This window comes from Phoca vitulina, unplaced genomic scaffold, assembly GCF_004348235.1.
Source record: "Phoca vitulina isolate PV1807 unplaced genomic scaffold, GSC_HSeal_1.0 scaffold15, whole genome shotgun sequence".
Lineage (NCBI taxonomy): Eukaryota > Metazoa > Chordata > Mammalia > Carnivora > Phocidae > Phoca > Phoca vitulina.
In genome coordinates, this window is record NW_022589718.1 from 5,500,075 (window position 1) to 5,517,588 (window position 17,514).

A 17,514-nucleotide genomic window follows, 5' to 3' on the forward strand; every position below is an offset into this window, starting at 1 on the left:
AGATTTATCCTGGGAGCTATAACAACCAGAAAACCAGGCAAAATACATTAAGCAACAGTGTTCAAGACATTGGACAACAGATAAAGAAAAGCGATCCCTGAGACACAGAAGACAAGTAAGGCAAGCCTTACACTTGTCCCAGTTTGCTGCCTAGGGAAAGTTAACAGATCATAATGAGAGGTGAGGGAACCCAAGCAAAGCTCAGTGGTCTCCTTGAATTGAGGAGATGGAGCTGGTTGTCTGAGGAAGCCAAGGCAACTAGAGTTCACTGAGCAAAGTATTAGAAGGGAGAGCTACACAGGCATAACTTAAAAGATCTGCAGAGGGTTCCTCTCAAATATTCAGCTAGGTACTGAGCTATGTATGCATGTAAAGAAACCATTTGAAGCCAGAGAAAGAATCCTCTGAGAGGATTAGTGGGCGCAAACCCCACAGATCACACCGGATGAGGAAGAGTGCCTATTCCTACCATTCACAGCAGAAAACTTCATAATCAGTATGGCACCGAGTAGAATAAACAGAAGGCTTTTTGCCTCGGTAATAGGGCAAAATCAGCACTAGACTAAATGTTCAGGTCCTGCCTAATAGAGCTTAAAAGCAAGACCCAAAAGGATCAAACTATGTCCAAGTAACATAAGCACATGAGAATAAAGCTCAATAGAAATCCCAGAATATCTACTATACAAAAAGGCAAAATTCATAGTTTCTGGCACCCAGTGAGGGGAAAAAAATTACAGGACATGCAAAGAAGAAACATATGACCCAAAATGAAGAGAAAAATCAATCAGTCAAAACTAAGAAATGATACAGATGATAGAATTAGTAGACAAAGACACTTGAAGTTATTCTAACTGTATTACACATGTTCAAGAAGCTAGAGTAAAGATCAAACATGCTACATAGAGACATGAAAGTTATAAAAAAAAGAAAAAGAAAAACAGAACTTACAGAAACAAAACCTACAATGTCTATGATAAAAAACACACTGGATGGAATTAATGGCAGATCAGACATCACAGAATAAGAGTGAACTTGAAGAATAATAATAGAAACTATTCAAAATTTAATACAGAAAATAAAGAATTAAAAAAAAAAAGCAAATCAGTGAGATGTGAAAAAACTCCAACTAGCCAAATATACATGCAATTGGAGTCCTGAAGGAGAAGAAGAAGAAAGACAGAAAAAATATTTGAAGAAATAATGACCACAATCTTCCCAAATTTGAAGGAAACTATAAAAGCACAAATGCAAAAAGGCCAACAAATCCCAAGCACACCAAGGCACATTATAATCAAATACTAAAAACCAGAGATAAAGAGAAAATCTTACAAGCAACCAGAGTAAAAAAGACACTTAAAAAAAAAAAAAAAAAAAGACCAAAAAAGAAAAGATGATGGCCCATTTCTCAGGAAAAGTAATGCCAGCCAGAAGACAATGGAGAAACATCTTTAAAAAAGTAAATGTGGGGGTAGGGGAGGACACAGACTGTCACCCTTAAATTCTTTACCCAGTTATCTCTCAAGAAGGAAGCAAAATAAAAACTTTTTAAGATATGGAAAAACTAGGGGCACCTGGGTGACTCAGTCAGTTGAGGGTCCGACTCTCAATTTCAGCTCGGGTCATGATCTCAGGGTCATGAGATGGAGCCCCATGTTGGGTTCTGTGCTCAGCACGGAGTCTGCTTGTCCCTTTCCCTCTGCTCCCCGACCCCCCACCCCTGCTCATTCTCTCTCTCTCTTTCAAATAAATAAATAAATAAAAATCTTAAAAAAAAAGAAAAAAGATACACAAACCTAAAAGTATTAGTAACTGGAAGACCTACATTTTAAGAAATGTGAAAATAAGTCCTTCAAGTAAAAATTCAGTGATACCAGATGGAAATATAATTTTACACACAAATATTAAGAGCATCAGAAATGGTAACTATGTGGGTAAATATAAAGACCTTTTCTATCATTTAAATCAATTTAAAAGGGGTGCCTGCAGGGCACCTGGGTGGCTCAGTCATTAAGCAGCTGCCTTCAGCTCAGGTCAATGATCCCAGGGTCCTGGGATTGAGCCCCACATCAGAATCCCTGCTCTGCGGGAAACCTGCTTCTCCCTCTCACACTCCCCCTGCTTGTGTTCCTTCTCTCACTGTCTCTCTCCCTCTGTGTCAAAAAATAAATAAAATCTTTAAAAAAAAAAAAAGGGGGGGGAGTGCATGGGTGGCTCAGTCGGTTAGGCATCTTCCTTCAGTTCAGGTCATGATCCCAGGGTCCTGGGACTGAGCCCTGCATCGGGCTCCCTGCTCAGTGGAGAGTCGGCTTCTCCCTCTCCCTCTGCCTGCAGCTCCCCCTGCATGTGCTCTCTCTCTCTCTCTTTCAAATAAATAAAATCTTTAAAAAAATAAATAAATTGCCCGCATCCTCCACCAAAACTAACTAAATAAATAAATTTAAAAGATAACCAACTGTTTAAAGCAGAAATAATAACAATGTATGGTAGGGGTCATAACATATGTAGAAGTATGACAACAATAGCACAAAAGCCAGGAGGAGAGAAATGGAAGAAGCAGAGTGAAGTGGTAAAATATCACATGAAGAGAGATTGTGATAGAAAAATATCAATATGACTGATTTAAACCTAAACATCAATAATCAAATTAAATGTAAGTGTCAAAACAAGTCAATTAAAATGCAAAGATCGGCAGACTGACTAAAAGAGCAAAACCAAGAGGTGCCTGGCTGGCTCAGTCTGTAGAGTATGCAACACTTGATCCCAGGGTTGTGAGTTCAAGCCCCATGCGGGGAGTGGAGCCTACTTAAAAAAAAAAAAAAAAAAACAAGCAAGACCAAATTATATCTTGCCTACCAGAAATCCACTTTAAAGGCTCACAAGCCTCTGCACTGTGCGTGGAGCCTGCTTAGGATTCTTTCTCTCCCTCTCTCTCTGCCCCTCTCCCCTTGCCCTTGCTCACACACACCCTCTTGCTCTCTCTCATTCTAAAAAAATAAAATAAAAAATATAAATAAATAAATAAATATAAAGACAGAAACAGATTAAAAATGGAAGAATGAGAACGGATTTCCCATGCTGACTAATCAAAAGAAATCTGGAGTAGCTATATTAATTCCTAATTGCACAGCACAGAATATTACCAGGTATAAAGACAGCTTCTTCATAATGATAAAGGGGTTAATTTATCAACAGAACAGAACAGAGCTTCACAATACATAGAACAAAACCTGACAGAACTACAAGGACAAACGGGCAAATCAGCAGTTAGAACAGAGATTTCAATATTCCTCTCTCAATAACTGATAGAACAAGCATACAGAAATCAGTGAGGAGATCTAAAACTTAAACATCTGTCAACTAACATGAACTAATTATTTATAAAACACTCTAACCAATTATAGCAGATACGCATTCTTTTCAAGTGTACACAGAACTTTTTAATGAGATAAATCATAATCTGGGCCATAATACAAGTTTCAGAAAATATAAAAGTATGCAAGTCATATAAATTATGTCCCCTGACTACAGTGTAATAAATGGGTAATCAATAATATAGACTAAGATATCTGGAAAATCCCTCAGATACTTCAAAACAAAGCAAAGCATTTTTAAATAACTCACGAGTCAAAGAAAAAAATAAAAATATTTTAGAAGTTATTTTGAGCTGAATTAAAACAAAAACACAACATATCAAAATTGGTATAATGCAAAAAAAAAAAAAGCAGTTTTAGAGGAAAACTGATAGCACTACAACACCTATATTAGAAAAAAGATTTCAAATCAATGACCTCATCTAAAGAACAACAAATGAAACTCAAAGTAAGCAGACTGGGAGAAAATATTTACAAAGCACATATGTCATAAAGAACTTGTATCCAGAATAAAGAACTCAAGAAGACAACCTATCTAAAAACTGGACAAAATGATTTGAACAGACACATAACCTAAGATATGTGGATGGCAAATAAGCACACAAAAAATGCTCAACATCATTAGGAATTAGAGAAATACCATTCATCTGCTAGAATGGCTAAAATTAAAAAGACTGACCATACCAAGTGTTGGGGAGGATGTGGAAAAATTAGAACCCTCAAATACAGCTGGAGAGAATATAAAGTGGTACAACCACTTCGGAAACAGTTGGGTAGTTTCTTAAAATGTGAAACATAAACATACTCTATGAGCCAACCATTCTCAGTATTTACCCAAGAGAAAGCAAGCATATATTCTCACGAGGAAGATACTGGCGAACAAGGAGCTCATTCATAGTCTATTAAGGAAAAAAAATAAGTAAATAAGTAATTACTATAGTATGTGATAGTGCTTACAATAAAAGGAGAACAAATAGAAGAGGCATATTAATTCAGATTTAGGCAGGCAGGGAAAACTTTCGAGAAAATAAGGTATAAACTGAAATCTGAGTAGCCATTAGCCAAATTTCCACAATGTGAATATAATACTGTATGAAGACCAGAGGTAAGAGAGTAGTAGCCTATTAGAGGAAATAAAAGAAGTTACAATGTCTTTTTTTTTTTTTTAAGATTTATTTAATTGAGAGTGAGCATGCGCCCATGCGCACATATAGGAGAAAGGGCAGAGGGAGAGGGAGAGAGAGAATCTTAAGCAGACTCCCTGCTGAGCCCAGAACCGGGTTCGGGGCTCAATCCCACAACCCTGAGATCATGATTTGAGCCAAAATCAAGAGCCAGACCCCCAACCAACGGAGCCACACAGGCACCCCAAGAAGTTACAATGTCTTAAGCATAGTGAAAAGAGGCTGGAAAGTTAAGCTAGGGGCAAATCATAGAGGGTATTTAAACCACGTTAAGGATTTTGGACCCCATCCTAATAGCAACGTAGAAGCAGGACAATGACATAATTAAAACAATTCCTGAAGAGAAACACTAAAATTCTGTATTGTAGTATGGAACATGGATTATAGGAAGCAAGATGAGAAAGAGGGAGCCTAGTCAAGAGGCTTTTATGTAAATCCGGGCAAGAAATTGAAGGTAATTAATAGGGATTAAAAAAATAGAAACTTCATGAGAAATTTCATGGGAAATTTAGGAGGCAGAATCAACATATTTAGTATATAACCAATGTGGGAAGTGAGGGAGAAGTACAAGGATGCCCAATTTCTGACACAGGCCACTGGGTGATCAACTAATTTTCTTCTATATTACTTGCCATTGTATGTAGGTCCACTGTCCACACTTCCTCCATAGCCTTTACTCTCACAATTTGGGGGAGCCCAGCCATTTTCACAGTGACAATTCTTATTGCTATTACATACCTTCAAAACAATCAGAAAACCACTTTGGTTAATTGTGAATAATGCTCTGCATCATAAACTCAAGAACAGAAACCAAGAAAAAGGACTAAATTCATGCAAATCCACAGTAACTCTTTTAAAGAATGAAAAATTTGTCAGATATCTAAATTCCCCCGTATCTAAAAATCTGGAAAGTCTCACCTAACCCTCATTCCCTCATTGGGAATTCTCATGATTCAATGCTACTTTCATGAACAAACCCAAAGAGAATATTACCTACCCCATGTCCATGACACTTTTTCTGAATATCACAGTCATAATTCAGAACAGAAGCATTTACACATTGGAAGTTTCTACAAATCTGAAAAAAGAAAATGAAGTAATGAGTAAGGAAAATTTGAACACATTAATCAAGTGCCCAGAAGAAAAGAGCTAGGCACAGATTATTTCATGCTGAATTCCTTTAAACTTTCAAGGAATTACTAACATATTATATATATGAAAATGTACCAGCACTTTGAAAAATGCCATTGGTATTTTGATTGGGATGGCATTGAAAATGTAGAAAAATAAGTGAAATTAACACAGAACTAACTATCAAAAAAGACAAGGATGACACAAAAGCCAAAAACAATGATAAAATTATAATCTATCCTTCCATTCAAATACAGATGTGAAAACCCTAAGTAAAATATTCACAAACAGACTTTTTCAAATCAAAGTAACCAGATAGAGTTGATAACACTATTATAAGAAAGGTCAATGATAGGAAATCTATTACCATAATACCTCACATAAATTGTCATTATTACAAGATATCAAAACAGTATTCCATAAAATTTAAAACTCAATTTAATTTTTAAAATTCTTCCAAAATAAGAATAAAAGTTTACTTTGTTGATAAGATAAAACCTATCCTTCTAGTATCATGATTAATGATGAATTAATAGAGGCATTTCTATTAAAAGCACTACTGAAAATAAGTCATTATCTTATGTAGTTCTAGAAATTCTGAGATATGAAACACAAATGAGTCCTAAATATTGAAAGAGATATAAAAAGTATCATTACATGAGGAAAATATTACAGACCTAAAGGAATCAGTTAAAAACTTATTAGAAATTTTCCAGTTTTCCAGAAAAAAACTTATGAAAAACTGTTCCTTAGGGATAAGTTAGAAAAAAAGACGAACTTTTCCTAAAGGTTATGGAATGCTATTTTAAAATTTTATTAAGCAACCAACTACACAAAATCAGAATGTTTAAATGCTCTAATGAAATAAAGAATAATTAGAGAATAATGCAATATCAATAGATACCTTTTTTATTATTCTAAAAATACTTGGGTTTCAACATTATTGCAAAGTCAGAGGATCCCCAAATTCTCCAATAACTCAGTTAATTTTTAAATAAGAAATATATTCATGTGATTAGAAATTTTTAAAGTACAGAAGTAATAAGTCACTCCTCACCTGTCCTCCACCCACCCATGTCTCTGAATAAAAATTTCCAAAATACTTTTTTCATATATGTATGAGCTTTAGAGGAGATATTTACCAATAGCTTCTCTATTCAGCTAAAATGAGACTTTTGTTTCAATAACTTACAGTGGATGGTTGAAGCATTAAATAAGAAATAAGTAATAAGATGAAATGTGTTAATATCTGGCAGACTCACTTTAGGGAACAGAATTTCTTAGTTCTTAGTAGAAAAGGGTGTTCTGACTGGCACTGTTTACTCTGTGGAATGGGTAGGACCAAACTGGGAGGAATACCCTGATAAACTGCTTGAGTGGGGTAAAGTAAGACCATCCTCCTCCAACACTACCCAGCCTCCATCACCACCACCAACCACAAGTGAAGGAGGGTAGATGAAGTTAACTTTAGGACTTCTTGCTTACTGATTTCAGGATATGACTTTGGAGCCAAAGCTGAACTACCTAGGATAATAAAAAAGGAGCTGAAGAGTTCTCTTTTTCCATTTCTTTTCCCACTTAATGTTTAGCTCCTCCCCTAAATAAATGTTGAATAAATATATAAAGCTTGAAACTAATATTACACTATATGTTAACTAAATTGACTTTAAATAAAAAACTGTGTGTGTGTGTGTGTGTGTGTGTGTGTGTGTACTGTCAGCCTGCTCAAAGTCTCCAGAGTCCAGCTTTTGGTAGAGACCAAAAAGAACAGGATCCAACCTATCCTATTTTACCACTATAGAAAATGTTTGGTGTTTCGTTCCATCAGTATATAAGTATAGGTACATACACCAAGCATTTGCTATCCTTGTACATGAATGTTGTTGACATAGTAATACAACACAAAAAGACAAAATTTTAAAATAAAACACAAAAAGATAAATTATTACCATCTTGTTGAAAAGTAAATTGACAGTTTCTATCAAATTTTAAATGTATATATCCCTTAATTTAAAAATCTATTCCAGGAAATCTATCCTGAGATTAGGGGTGCCTGGGTGGCTCAGTTGGTTAAGCATCTGCCTTCAGCTCAGGTCATGATCCCAAAGTCCTGGGATCAAGCCCCATGTCAGGCTCCTTGCTCAGTGGGGGGTCTACTTCTCCCTCTGGCCCTTCCCCCAACTCATGCTCTCTCTCTCTCTCTCGCTTTCTCTCTCCCTCTCAAATAAATAAATAAAATATTATTTTTTAAAAGTGGATGAGATTAAATGTAGAAGAGTGTTCAGTGCTGGTAAAGTCAACCAACCAACCAACTACAGACAATATAAACTTCTGCAATGTGGTTAAGTCAAGAGTGTATCTATAATGGAATGAAGTAAATTTCCATATAATGACATGAAGGATCTCTGCACTGTGCTATTGAGTAAAAACATTTCAGAACATTATTTAAAGTCTCATCCCAAAGTCTAATGGGGTGGTGGGGAGTATATCCACTTGCAAATGCCCAGAAAGAGAACTGGACAGATATAAAACATAGTGTTAACAGTAGTTACCCCTAGAAAATGAGTTTCAAAAAAGGGGAAATTAATAGAGTATCAGCAGGGGACCTTTATTTTTTGTTCTCCACAATATTTTTGAATTTTTAGCAATGAACATGTGATCTTCCCATAATCTTTTTATTTTTTTAAAGATTTTATTTATTCATTTGAGAGACAGAGAGAGAGAGCACAAGGGGGAGAGGCAGAGGGAGAGGGACATGGAGACTCCCTGCTGAGCTGGGAGCTCAACAGGACACCGGGCTCAATCCCAGGACCTGGAGATCATGACCTGAGTGGAAGGCAGACACTTAACCATCTAAGCCACCTAGACTCCCCTTCCCATAATCTTTTTAAAAAACTTTTTTCCAAAAGAAGAAAAAACTTAGATTGGGCCATGAAATAATATGTAATCATATGCTATTCATAAAGTTCATGCTTAAAACAAAACGACTCTGAAAAGAGTTGGACAAAACTTCTACGAGGCAAACTTAAATATAAAGAAAGTATGATAACAATATCAATTAAGGTAAAATTTAAGACAAAACCATGAAGATATACCAAAGGGACATTTTGAACCAATAAAAGATAGAACTCACTTGCTGGAGTGGGGGGTGGGGTGGGAGGGATGGGGTGACTGGGTGAGGGACACTGAGGAGGGTATGTGTTCTGGTAAGCGCTGTGAATTGTGCAAGACTGTTGAATCTCAGATCTGTACCTCTGAAACAAATAATGCAATATATGTTAAGAAAGAAAAAAAGAAGAAGAATGTAGCAGGAGGGGAAGAATGAAGGGGGGGAAATCGGAGGGGGAGAAGAACCATGAGAGACGATGGACTCTGAAAAACAAACTGAGGGTTCTAGAGGGGAGGGGGGTGGGAGGATGGGTTAGCCTGGTGATGGGTATTGAGGAGGGCACGTTCTGCATGGAGCACTGGGTGTTGTGCACAAACAATGAATCATGGAACACTATATCTAAAACTAATGATGTAATGTATGGGGATTAACATAACAATAAAAAAATTAAAAAAAAAAAAAGATAGAACTCACAACTAAAATGTAATTAGTCGACAAACTCTGCCACAAACATAGATTCAGCAGTCTTAGTGCAAAAAATGTTATACAAGGGGGGAATGAAAACAGAAAGCTACTAGGAGACTTTTACATTCCTTTCTCTAAATCTTGAACACATTAAGAACAACACATAAGAATGTGAAAGATCTGAAAATATAATTATCAAACACTCTTCAAATGCAATCGGAATATTTATCCAAGAGTGAAAATAGAGTCAACTCATTAAACATGGATGCTTCATTCCTAGAAATGACCAAAGATATTAAACCAAGCACCAAATCTGATGTGAACACTTGATAGCTTTTACAGCCATCAGAGCATGCCCAATTTCCAAAGCAGAGTCATTTTCATAGTCAGGATATCTTTTTGCCATCTCTTTCTTACATTTTGGGAAAGGGAAAAGGCATGTTTTGTTGGTTATGATTTTTCAAACCAGGCAATCAAGCACTTTCTGATATAGCAATTGGCTAAGAGAAAAATCTCATAACTTTGATAACACATAAACATTTTTAAGTAATCAAGCATTCCAGTAAACTGAATCACCACTGTCATAAATTTTTCCCACCATAGAATCACTTAGCCTATGAATGACAACAAAAGTCTCTAAATGTCAATGCCGTACTATTCTCAACCGAGCTGACAGAACACTTCTAAACTGACTCTGAAGAACAGGGTTCCAGTTTACCTTCATTTTTTCATTTAACTTTTTTAAACAAAATACACTGCACGTGGCTAAAAGTCAAATAGTGCTTAAAGTGTTTATGATGAAACAACTCCACGACTCATTTCTATCTACTCTGCCAGTCCAGCAATCTGGAAGCAACTTCATTTTTTTCTGATAATTCCCTCCCTATTTTTAATTAGTATACTATTTCTTTTTTGCTTTTTTTTTTTTTTTGGCGGGGGGTGGGCAGGTAGTTTCCTGTCTTTTTTTTTTTTTAATTGAAGTATATATATTCATAAAATATTAGTTTCAGGTGTACAACACAGTGATTAGACAATTATATATATTACAAATCACCAAGATAAGTGTAGTTACCATCTGTCATCATGCAAAGTTATTACAATATTATTGATTATATTCCCAATGCTGTACTTTTTATCTCCATGACTTACTTTATGTTATTTCTTGATTTATCTATTCTAGACTTCATCAACTCATCCCCTTTATGATAGATAAGAATTCAGCTTTCTAAGATGAACCCAAATGCCCCTCCTTCATCTTCTCAAAGTAAATATTGCTTCATATTTACACCACTAATATTGGGATATTATCCCATCAGTACATTACACATCACTATTCCCTGAGCAAGTTCAGAACTAGATGAAAAAAAAAACAAACAAACAAAAAACAGGGGAGCTGACAACAGGAAATTAACATATCATCTTTCTTTTCTTTTCTTTTTTTTTTAAGATTTTATTTATTTATTTGACAGAGAGAGACATAGCGAGAGAGGGAACACGAGCAGGGGGAATGGGAGAGGGAGAAGCAGGCTTCCTGCCAAGCAGGGAGCCCGATGCAGGGCTCGATCCCAGGACCCTGGGATCATGACCTGAGCCGAAGGCAGATGCTTAACGACTGAGCCCACCCAGGCGCCCCTCATCTTTATTTTCAATAAGGCATTTAACATGACTAAAGCAAACAGCAAAATGGGCTTCCTAATACTGCACCCCCAAAATCAAACTTACCTGCCTAATCACAGGTTGCTCTGGACAACCACAGGCCTCCCGCTACAAAAGCAGAGCCTGCCCTGCTAATTTGATTGCATGGCTGAGAGAGCAGACTAGAATGTACCCTCTCTGCAGGCAGGTAGATCTGAAAAGAGAAGTCAGAAGGGGCTAAGGCACCCACGCCCAGTGTCTTCTCCCAAACTCATTAATTACATCAATGAGTGAAGGAGGGTGTGAAAGAGGAGCACTGAGGCTGAGAGCATTATTTATTTTTTTCCAGCTTTATTGAGATATAATTGATGTATAATATTGTGTGACTTTAAGGTATATAACAGTGATTTAAAAAACTTGTATTCTGAGAAATGAGTGCCACAGTAGGATTGGTTAACACCTCTATCACTCCACATAATTACCATTTCTTTTTTGTAGAAAATCTTAAATGAGAACATTTAAGATATACTCTTAGTACGTTCAGTATATAATACAGTGTTGTTATCTATGATCAAAATGCTAAATATTAGATTCCCAGAATTTATTCATCTTTAAACTGGAAATTTATACCCTTTGACTAACATCTCCCCATTTCCACCACCTCCTTACTTCGAGCCCCTGGCAATCACCATTTTACTTTCCTTTTCTATTAGTTCAGCTTTTTAGATTCCACATATAAGTTCATACAGTATTTGTCTTTCTCCATCTGACTTTTTTCAGTTAGCATAACAGCCTCAAGATACATCCATGTTGTCACAAGTGACAGGATTTCCTTCTTTCTCATGGCTGAATAATATTCCATTGTATATACATACCACATCTTCTTTATCCATTCATTGGCTGATGGCCACTTAGGTTATCCTGGCTATTGTAAATAATGCTACAATAAACATAGGAGTATAGATATCTCCTCAAGATCCTGTTTTCATTTCCCTTGGATATACACCCAGAAAGGGGATTGCTGGATCATATGGTAGATCTCTTTTTCATTTTTTTGAGGAAATTCCATACTATTTTCCACAGTGGCTGTACCAAGTTACATTCCCACCAATGATGCAGAAGAGATCCATTTTCTCCATATCCTCATGAACACTTATCTCTTGACATTTGATGAGAGCTATATAACAAGGATGAGGTGATATCTCATTGTGGTTTTGACTTGCATTTCCCTAATGATTAATGATGTTGAACATTTCTTCATGTACCTGTTGGCCATTTGTTGTCTTTATAAAAACGTCTATTCAGGTCCTTTGCATTTTTTTAAATTGGATTGCTTTTCTGAGATTGAGTTATATGAATTCCTTACATATTTTGGATATTAGCTCCTTATCAGATATATGATTTGCAAATTTTTTCTCCCATCCCAAAGGCTGCCTTTTCACTTTTTTTGCTAATTTCTTTTACTGTACAGAGGCTTTTTAATTTTATATAGCCCCATTTAATTATTTTTGCTTTTGTTGCTTGTGTTTTTGATGTCATATAAAAAAAAAATCATTGCCAAGACCAATGTCAAGGAGCTTTCTTCCTAAGGAGCTTTCTTCCTGTGTGTTCTTCTAGGAGTTTTACAGTTTCAGGTCTTATGTTTAAGTCTTTAATCCATCTTGAGTTATTTTTGTGAGTGGTATAAGATAGGGGTAGAATATCCAGTTTTCCCAATACCACTTACTGAAAAGATTATCCTTTCCTCATTGAGTAGTCTTGTTGAGTAGCCTTGTCAAATACTAATTGATCATATATGCAGGGTTCTTCTTGATTCAATTCCATTGATCTGTGTGTCTATTTTTATGCCAGTACTAAACTGCTTTGATTACTATAGCTTTGTAATATAGTTTAAAATCAGGAATTGTATGCTTCCAGCTTTGGTCTTCTTCCTCAGGACTGCTTTGGCTATTCGGGGTCCTTATGGTTCCATTCAACTTTTAGGATTGTTTGTTCTGTTTTTGTGAAAAATATCATTGGATTGCACTGAATCTACAGGTGGCTTTGGATAGTATAGACATTTTAACAATATTAATTCTTTCCATCCATGAACATAGGATATCTTGCCATTTATTTGTGTCTTTTCCAATTCTTTTCATCACAGTATTATGGTTTTCAGTGAACATATCTTTCATCTCCTTGCTTAAATTTATTCATAAGCACTTTTTTTTTGAAGCTATTGTGAATGGGATGGTTTTGTTTATTTCTTTTTAAGTTAGTTCACTGTTAGTATATACACATGCAACTGATTTCTGTATGTTGACATTGTATCCTACAACTTTACCAAATTCACAGATTAGTTTTAACAGTTTTTTTTGGAATTCTGTAGAACTTTCTATTTAAAAGATGATATCATATCATATCAAACAAAAATAATGTCACTTTTTCTATTCTGATTTGGATGACTTTTATGTCTTTTTCTGCCAGACTAAAAGAGTCTTCCTGTTCAGATCCCATCAGTTTACACTGTAAGTTGTAGATTCCACTACTGTCTATTCTGTCCTCTTTCAGTTTTTCAAAACTGGTTAAAATCTTTATCTATTGTTGAGATCTCATATATTTCACACTTCAAGTTTTATTCCCTATTTATTCCTTTCTATTTTGAGAGGTTTTGGCAAATAAAGAAGATAAACGAATATTACAATCCACCACGTTTTACAGACTTTTTTTTTTCTCAATAAATATTTTCACTCTGAACTTCATTAATTTGTAATAACTGTGATGGTTATCATCTGTACAGACAGAGTGTCAGATCTGTGGTCAAACATTATTCTGAGTGTTTCTGTGAGGGTACTTTTTTTGGTCAGTTTAACATTTAAGTTAATAGACTGAGTAAAGTAGATTGCTTTCCTAACATGGATGGGCCTCGTCCAATCAGTTGATGGCCAGAATAGAACAAAAAGCCTGACCCGCCCCTGAGTAAGAATTACTCCTGCCTGCCTGTCTTCAGTCTAAGGCTGGTTTTATCTTCCTCCTGGCCCCTAAAAGTGTGACCTGTGAGGAGGTGTACTATATACCAAAAGAACTACTTGAGTTTTCTAATTTATCATGACAGAACATGTGTCAGAATGATAGTAAGGGTGTGGGATAATGGTGGAAGGAACATAAAGTTGGATCAGGCCACATTTATCAAGGCACTTACTAAGTAGAGATTCTGCATTTAATGCTACAGTTCAGGGATTTAGAAAGAGCTTTAACAATTTGTTGGTTAATCAGCTGAAACATGGACCAGAAGTTAGCCCATGCTGAACAAGTTGGAAATGCTAGACGTGTCTTGGTTAAAGGCTAAAACATTGGCTCTTCATAGTTATTGACTGATGTAAGGTCACAGGATTTCCTCTGATTATAAGTCACTGATTGGTATACTACATCTTTTCAAGAAACTATACCCATGCCACTGAGACTGCTGGCCTCCAGACTCCAACCATCATCAGCTTTCCTGGATCTCGAGCTTGCAAAATACAAATCTTGGCCCTTATCAGACCCCATAATTGTATGAGTCAATTCCTTATAATAAATGAATGAATATACACACACACACACACACACACATATACATATATATACTTCCTATTGGTTCTGTTTCTCTGGAGAACCATGACTAATGCAGATACCAAGACTGGTTCTAGAAGAACAGTTTTTAAGGATGAGTTTTCTGTATTGGTCCCTGGGCTTCTGGAATTGGCTCTCTTACCTGACTACATTTAAAGATGTTAATGACTCTATTTGCAATAGTAGAGTACTGAGAGTCCATGGCGTGATCTGGCAGGAAGATAAAATATCACCACTGATTATTCCTATTCAACTTATAAGAATCAAAGATCTGGGTAATTGTGCATATGATACTTTCAAACATTTCTGTCAAACCAACAAATATGAGATCAATGGTTACTCCTAATGTCACTGGACAAAGGGAATAAAAAGAATAAGCTCAGAAACTTGAACTCTCAGCTCAAATACAACAAAAATAACATGAAGGAGACCCTAATCTTTTGTAGCCACAGGGCTGAGACCTCTGAAAATAAAACCCAGAACTTCATCCTTCGACTGGTGAGATTACAACACAAGTTGGACCTCCCAGCTTTGCAGCTATCTACCATTAAAGTGAGAGCATTAGGGGAATAGAATGTGATCCTGAAAGTTGGAATCGGGATATGTGGGAAGACCCTGATATCTGTATAAGAATAAAAGTTCTAGGTCAAACGAACAAAAGTCTAACCTGAATCATTAAGCCCCTAAATACTGATGAGTCTCCCTTGCCAGTAGAAGCAGTCTCCCTACCCTCAACAGAAAAGGCCTTTCCACTCCTAAGAAAAGGGATTAGCACTGCATTGCCTGAGGAAATTGTAATGGCCTCCTATGAGGAAGTTGCCATGCAAGACAATGCTGATTCTCCTCAGGACCCATTCCCACGAGCCCTCTTCTCTTTTAAACCTATCACTAGATTCAAGTCTCAGCAGGCCCCTAAAAGTGTGACCTGTGAGGAGGTGTACTATATACCAAAAGAACTACTTGAGTTTTCTAATTTATCATGACTGACAGAACATGTGTCAGAATGATAGTAAGGGTGTGGGATAATGGTGGAAGGAACATAAAGTTGGATCAGGCCAAATTTATCAAGGCACTTACTAAGTAGAGATTCTGCATTTAATGCTACAGTTCAGGGATTTAGAAAGAGCTTTAACAATTTGTTGGTTAATCAGCTGAAACATGGACCAGAAGTTAGCCCATGCTGAACAAGTTGGAAATGCTAGACGTGTCTTGGTTAAAGGCAGAAGAAACAATTCAAAGGCTTAGGGAAAATTGTAATGTTAAGAATAGGTTTGCCATTTCAGACCCATTCACTCACTCTGGAAGGGTCCAGCAGACACATCTTTCATCGTAACTGTGAGAAACAAATATGTGAGGGGAGTCCCTACAGGCCTAAATTGCTGTATCATCACTCTTATCTGTAGGCCACTTTACATTAGGAATGACAGTCACTGAATTGAAACTCCTAAATGCCATGGGAGCAATTGAATGCCAAGTGGCAGGGGCCAGGTGCAAAGGCACCCAACTGCAAAGGCAAGGTGGATATGGTCGCCATAATAAACAGCAAAGTCAAAGAAGCAATCAGAAAAGTGTGACTTGCACAGACCTAAGGCATTGGTTAGCTGATCACGCTGCTCCTAGAAATAAAAAGAGAGGAAGCCTACCAGTAAATTTTTACTACATCTGCATAAGCAGAAAAGTTCTAGGTTAAATGAACAAAACGGTGTCATGGACCCTCAATCAATTCCCAAACTTGAGCCTTATTACAGACTCAGGACCCCTTACATGAAGGGGAGGACGGGTCCCCTTCAGGTAGAACCCTGATACACTGCCAAAAAGGTATACTCTTAATCTTTCTCCCATCCTTCCCCAACAGGACCTAAGGTCATTTACCAGCGTAACTGGGCATTGTGCAAAAGGAAAATCATCAGACCTCTCAGGAACTACTGGACACTGGCTCTGAACTGACACTGAATCCAGGAGACCCAAAACATCACGGTGGCCTACCAGTCAAAGTAGGCAGCTATGGAGGTCAGCTGGTCAATGGGGTTTCGGCTCAGGTTCTCCTCACTCACAGGGGGCCCAGTGGGTCCCAAACCCATCCTGTGCTTATTTCCCCAGTTCCAGAATGCATGACTAGAACACACATGATCAGCAACTAGCAGAATCCCCACACTGGCTCCCTGACCTGTGGAGTCAAGGCGATTATGGCAGGAAAGGCCGACTGGAAGCCACTAGAACTGCCACTACCTAGGAAAATAGTAAACCAAAAGGAATAAATACCACAACCCAGAAAGCACTGCAGAGTCAACACCACCAATAAGGACTGGAGAGATAATCCAGTTCGACTAAGCTATCTGGCCTGTGCAGAAGACAGACAGATCTTGGAGAACAGCAGTGGGTTATCAGAAGCTTAAGCAGCTGGGGAGTGTAACTGCTGCTGTAGCTACTGTGGTACTATTGCTTGAGCAAATTCACGTAAACCCTGGCGCCCGGTACGCAGCTGCTGAACTGGCAGATACGGTTCTCTCCACCCTGGCCAATAAGGGCCACCAGAAGCAGCTTGCTTTCAGCTGGCAAGGCCAGCAATACACCTTCACGGTCCCCTCTCAGGGGTACAGCAACTCTCCAGCCCTACCTCGTAATTTAGTTTGTGGGGATCTTGATCAACTTTTCCTTCCACAAGATATCGCTTTGGCCCATTCCACTGATGACATTATTCTGACTGAACCTAGTGTGCAAGAAGTAGCAATACTGTAGCCTAATTGGTAAGACAGTTGCATGTCAGAGGTGGAAAGCAAATCTGAGAAAAAAATCAGGAGTCTTCCACCTCAGTGAAATTTCTAGGAGCCGGTGGCGTGGGACATATCTAGATTTCCCTTCAAAAGTGAAGGGATAAGTTGTTACATCAGGCCCCGCTGGCAACCAAAAAAGAGGTAAGACAACTAGTGGGCCTTTTACTTTGGAGGCGATATAGTCCTTACGTGGGCATGTTACTCAAGTCCACTTACCAAGTGACCTGAAAAGCTGCTAGTAGAGTGTGGACCAT

General features: G+C 37.3%; 1 protein-coding gene across 1 annotated transcript in view; it reads right to left on the reverse strand.

Annotated features, from left to right (window-relative positions):
• The window catches only part of ADAM9 (ADAM metallopeptidase domain 9), a 158,157-nt gene that overhangs the window by 16,330 nt on the left and 124,313 nt on the right, over window positions 1–17,514 (reverse strand). Inside the window, exons 17-18 of the mRNA XM_032413360.1 lie at window positions 5,553–5,633; window positions 5,188–5,293 (exon numbers count right to left, since the gene is read on the reverse strand). Coding sequence (XP_032269251.1) covers window positions 5,188–5,293; window positions 5,553–5,633 — 187 coding nt within the window. The remainder of the gene's footprint in view (window positions 1–5,187; window positions 5,294–5,552; window positions 5,634–17,514) is intronic.